This window comes from Aotus nancymaae, unplaced genomic scaffold (assembly GCF_030222135.1).
Source record: "Aotus nancymaae isolate 86718 unplaced genomic scaffold, 86718_ANA_hifiasm-v0.15.2.pri h1tg000079l, whole genome shotgun sequence".
Classification (NCBI taxonomy): domain Eukaryota; kingdom Metazoa; phylum Chordata; class Mammalia; order Primates; family Aotidae; genus Aotus; species Aotus nancymaae.
Window position 1 is genome coordinate 10,729,782 of NW_026988494.1, and position 5,026 is coordinate 10,734,807.

Sequence of the window (5,026 nt, forward strand, 5' to 3'; positions counted from 1 at the left end):
TTCACCTCTAATTACAACACTTTGGGAGGCTGAGGTGGGAAGACCACTTGAGCGCAGGAGTTTGAGACCAACCCAGGTGACAATAGTTAAACAACAACAACAAAAAATTAGCTGGGTGATTTGATGCACATCTGTGATCCCAACTACTTGGGAGGCTGAGCCTGGGGGATCCACTGAGGCTGGGAAGTTGAGGCTGCATTGAGCCGTGATCATGTCACTGCACTTCGGCCTGGGTGACAGAGTGACCCTGTCTCCAAGAAACAAAACAAAGCAAAACAAAAACAAAACCCACCATTCTTCTCCATCCCTGGTAGCGCTGGCATCTCTTGGGAGCTAGTTAGGAAATCATTTCAGGGCCTCACTCCGGACCTACTGAATCAGAATCTGCACTTGAAAGAGATTTCAAAGTGATACAGCCTACACACATTAAAGTCTAGCTTAATCTTTTTCATTTTTATTTGTACAGGATCACTGGAGAGTATTTAAGTTCTACACTGAATGCAGCCTGGATGGTGGTGTTTTCCACATGCCAGACGCCCGAAAACATACTGGGTGAACAACCTACACAATGGAGGGGAGGATGGTTGCCAAAGCACCTTGACAGCACCTTCTGCAGCCTCCACAGTAGATAACCCGGTGTGTGCTCAAAGCCTCACCCCTCCTTAGTGAGGGCGTGTGTCTAGATGAGAGCCAGATTGGCAAATGGGTAGAGCAGGGGTGCATTAAAGCAGTTTCTGTCCTACTTTCACAGATCTCACCCTTCTCTTGGCATCACTTGAGTAATCGCAAAAAGACTTCATCCATTAAATGGGGACGCATACTTCCTCTGGGGATTGGGAGGATTAAAAATGAGTCTGGTGGTGACAGAGGTTAGAAGGGCTTGATTCAAGACAGCAGTGCTTTGAGTGTGTTCTCTGTGGTGTGGTTGCAGTGCTGATCAGTGGTAAGTTTAGGGCAAGTTTAGGATATGTTCTTACACACAGAGAATAACCCTCAGGCCAAACGTGGATCCCAGACTGATACAGGAGTCTCTTTCCATGTAGTCCTAAAATTTTTTCTTTTTTAAGAGACAGAGTCTTGCTCTGTTGCCCAGTCTGGAATGCAGTGGTGTGCTTATAGTTCACTACTGCCTTGAACTCCTTGGCTCAAGCAATCCTACTGCCTCAGCCTTCTAAGTAGCTAGGACTACAGGCATGTTGCCACTATGCCTTATTAAGTTTTAAAATTCTTTTTGTAGACATGGGGTCTGGCTATGTGGCCCAGGCTGGTCTTGAACTCCTGATGTCAAAGCATTCCTTCCACTTGGCCTCCAAAAGCACTGGGATTACAGGCTGTCTTGAATATTTTTATAGCAAAAAGAAGTTTGCATTTTTTTTTTTTTTGAGATGAGTCTTGCTCTGCCATCCAGGCTGGAATGCAATGGCGTGATCTCAGCTCACTGCAATCTCTGCCTCCTGAGTTCAAGTGATTCTCCTGCCTCAGCCTCCTGAGTAGCTAGGATTACAGGTGCCCACCACCGTGCCCACCACCATGCCCACCTAATTTTTTGTATCTTTAATAAAGATGAGGTTTCATCATGTTGGCCAGGCTGGCCTGGAACTTCTGACCTCGTGATCCAGCCACCTTGGCCTCCCAACATGCTGGGATTCGGGAGGTGGAGGTTGCAGTGAGCCAAGATGGAGCCACTGTTCTCCAGCCTGGGCAACAGAGCGAAACTCTGTCTCAAAAAAAAAAAAAAAAAGAAAAGAAAAAAAGAAAAAGAAAGTGCTGGGATTACAGCTGTGAGCCATTAGGCTCGGCCCAGAGTTTGTATTTTTTAAGGGGGAGTTTTGGCTTTATTTCTCTTGATAGGGGAAAAGTAGAGTTTTAACTCTCAGGAACTGAATCCTAATCCTCAGGCAAGAAGTGTTTTGCATGTAAGGCAGCGGAGAATCATTGGCGTGGGGAGAAAAGCAAAACACACAAAAACATCAGTTTTGTTTATTTTTACCAAAGCTTCCCTTGAGATAGAATTATGACACAGCTTAGATTCAACATTTGCCAGAAGCCCGGTATCTGTATGGTGTCTGCTAGGTCCTGACTTCTCAGGTCCCTAATTGCTGCCTTCAGAGGTGAAAAGAGCCCTGTTGCACTTTCTCCATTCTGGCTCTGTACCCTCCAGCAAGTCCCCAGGCTCATCTAGGTGGCAGGCACTCAAAGATCTGAATATGAGCCACCAGTTTGGATTGAAATCCAAGTGAAACAGTCCCAGTGAAAGCCTTGTAACTCCAAGTGTGGTCCATGAACTAGCAGCATTGGTATCTCCTGGGAGCTAGTTAGGAAATCATTTCAGGGCCTCACTCCAGATCTGCGGAATCAGAATCTGCATTTGAAAGAGATTCCAAAGTGATACAGCCTACACTTTAAAGTCTGGCTTCAGAAAGAGAGAAACAAGTGATTCCAGCACAAAATGGCAAGGGAAGTGAATCTCTCTCATCCCTTCCACTCTAGCAGGCAGTGTGTGCTATTCAGTCAGTCCCATCATAGTGCTCATTATTAGTGCTTGCTGAACTGAATGAATGTTCCTACCTCTGAAGGGTAGGTTTGAAAGATGAGATTCAGTTCAGTTAAAGGCACCCTTAAATCAACCACTTGAAATTGAAGGCAGCCCTGCTGGAGACCCAGTCCCCTTCATGGAACACATATATCTGCCTTCCTGGGATTCTAAGCACCACTGCTACAAAGGAAAAGATTTCCAGTCTCACCTCAGCTGGAAACTGGTGCTTCTCGTTTTCTCAACAATAGGCTTGGCTTTGCAAAGAAAACAGCATGAACCTGAAAACAAAGCAATCAGGGACTTAAGTGGGGCCCGTTGGCCTTTTCTAGTAACCTTATGCTAAGAGGTGCAAAGATTTGAGTGCTAGATTTCAGACAAAAGTGCCTGGGCAGCCAGGAAATTGTTAGTAATGAATGCTTAAACTCCCAAAGGTTGTACTGAAGACAAAAGAGCTTTTGTGGATCTACTGAAACTGTTGTTTTAAAATTTTATTTATAAATAAAAGATATATATATATGTGCTTTAATGTGATTAACAGGCTCCATTTTTTACAAAATGTTAAGCCTAGACTTCTGCATCCTGGATGAGGCATCCAAAGGGTGGAATAGTACAGCATTAGGACCTTCGCTCTCCTTCTGCTTCTGGAAGAGAAACTCTTGTGTGCCCTCAACGTTCACAGCAAAAACAAATAAGAAAAAATATAAATCCCATGTATGCAATGAAGATAGGTAGCCATGAGTTAATCAGGTTATTTCATTCCATAAAATCCATTAAGCTACTGGTATTTGCATGGTTCTAAGTTTATTTTAAGAGGCTCATCCAAACATGGCCAGAAATATATTGGCCTCCTGAGAGTTTGCATGGCAAAGCGTTATACAGCAGGAAAAAGAAAAAAAAAACCAATAATTATATTGATGCAAGATTGATCAGTATTTTAGAATATTGTGGTTTCAAGGTGTTAGATTGTTTCTGAGCATTGCTGACTTCAACTCTGGTTAGTGTCCCTGGTCCACGTGACGCAAATGCCACCCTTTTCATATATTCTTCAGCAAAAAAATACGAAAAGCCCGTCACTCCCTAAGAGAACTCTGCTCCCTCTGGAGAGGAAAATGAAACTCTTTAAGAAGAAAACCAAACCCAGCCTGAACTAATCGTCGAAGGGGTCCTGTTTGGTCCCAGGAAAGGAAGATTTCCGTCCACACCAGCGAGGGACAAGTGTCCGGGTTCCAAGTCGGAGCCAGGCGGGCCTGTGCGGGGTTGAGTCCTTTGCCACCCGCGACCCCCAGGCTCTCCAGGAGTCTAGAGGTCGGAGTCACAGGGCAGAGAGCTGTGGTAGGGCTGGGTGCTGCACGAGGAGGTGCCCTGAGACGGGGCCGCCTTCGCCCCCTCCTCGTCGAGGACGTCGACCGGGTTGGTGTAGGCCTTGGGAGGCGGCCGCGGCATGGGGAAGCCGACCTTGGGCTTGCGGGGCTGGGCAGGCGGCGGCCGGTGCTGGCCGTCGCGGTAGTACTTGATGGCGGGCGCCAGCTCGGGCTCGGGCCACTCCACTTGGATGGTGCTGACGCTGCTGCGGCGAGGCCCGGCGGAAGGCGCCTTGCGGCAGCGGCGACACCGCTCCTCGCACCAGGGCGCGAAGCTGAGCGCCAGCGAGAAGCCGCCCAGCAGCAGGAGGCAGCTGCCCAGGTAGCCCAGCACCAGGCTGTAGCTGACCTCCACCGTGACCGGGCTGGCTGGGGCGGGCAGGACCTCGCGGTCCCCCAGGAAGTGGTTGTACCAGGACACCGGGATGAGGCTGAGGAGACCGGCGACGAAGAGCACGAGGCCCGAGACCCCGGCCAGCGCGAAGTGGGGCGCGTCCTGCCAGCAGCGCACGCCCAGCGACGCCAGCAGCAGCCCCAGGACCGTGGTGGCCAGCGAGGTGACCATGAGTGCCCGCGCCACCAGCACGGGCTCGGCCGCGAAGTAGCCCCACTCGTCCGGCCGGCCGCACTCGCGCTCGCGGCTGCTCTGCTCCCGACACATGTCCCACAGGCCCTGGTACAGCACCACGTCCACTGGCTGGTTCAGGAAGCCCTTCACCAGCCGCCAGCCGGGCGCCAGCGTGCCCGTCAGGTTGAGCAGCAGTCCGCAGGGCGCGAGCACCATGCCCAGCGTCATCACCACCGGCGTCCGCATCCCGGCCCGCCGCGCCGACGGCGCACCTGCCGCCTTCCTTCTCTGCTGTCGCCTTCTCCTGTCCGTGCCCCGGGCTCCGGGTCGGGCTCCTGCGCCCTGATGGCTCCAGAGACGCTCTTTGTCTCCCGCGCGGAGACCGTCCCCACTCAGGCTAGTTCCCTCCTCGCGTCCCGGCCGCTCCGCCCTCCTACTGGCCCTAATCGAAACCAGCCCTCGGGCGGGTCTGACCGAAACCGCAGGTCCAGGCGCGGGCGCCCAGGGGCGGCCGCCGGGGCCAAACCTGGCCCGGGAAGGAGGCACCCGAGGTGCGCGCAG

The 5,026-nt window shown here is 51.2% G+C and overlaps 1 protein-coding gene across 1 annotated transcript; it reads right to left on the reverse strand.

Annotated features, from left to right (window-relative positions):
* Positions 1–3,081: 3,081 nt before the first annotated feature.
* On the reverse strand, positions 3,082–4,711 carry LOC135271469 (claudin-23). The gene has a single exon (XM_064368754.1). The coding sequence runs from the start codon at positions 4,709–4,711 to the stop codon at positions 3,836–3,838; it is 876 nt and encodes a 291-aa protein (XP_064224824.1). The 3' UTR covers positions 3,082–3,835.
* Between the last annotated feature and the right edge of the window lie 315 nt (positions 4,712–5,026).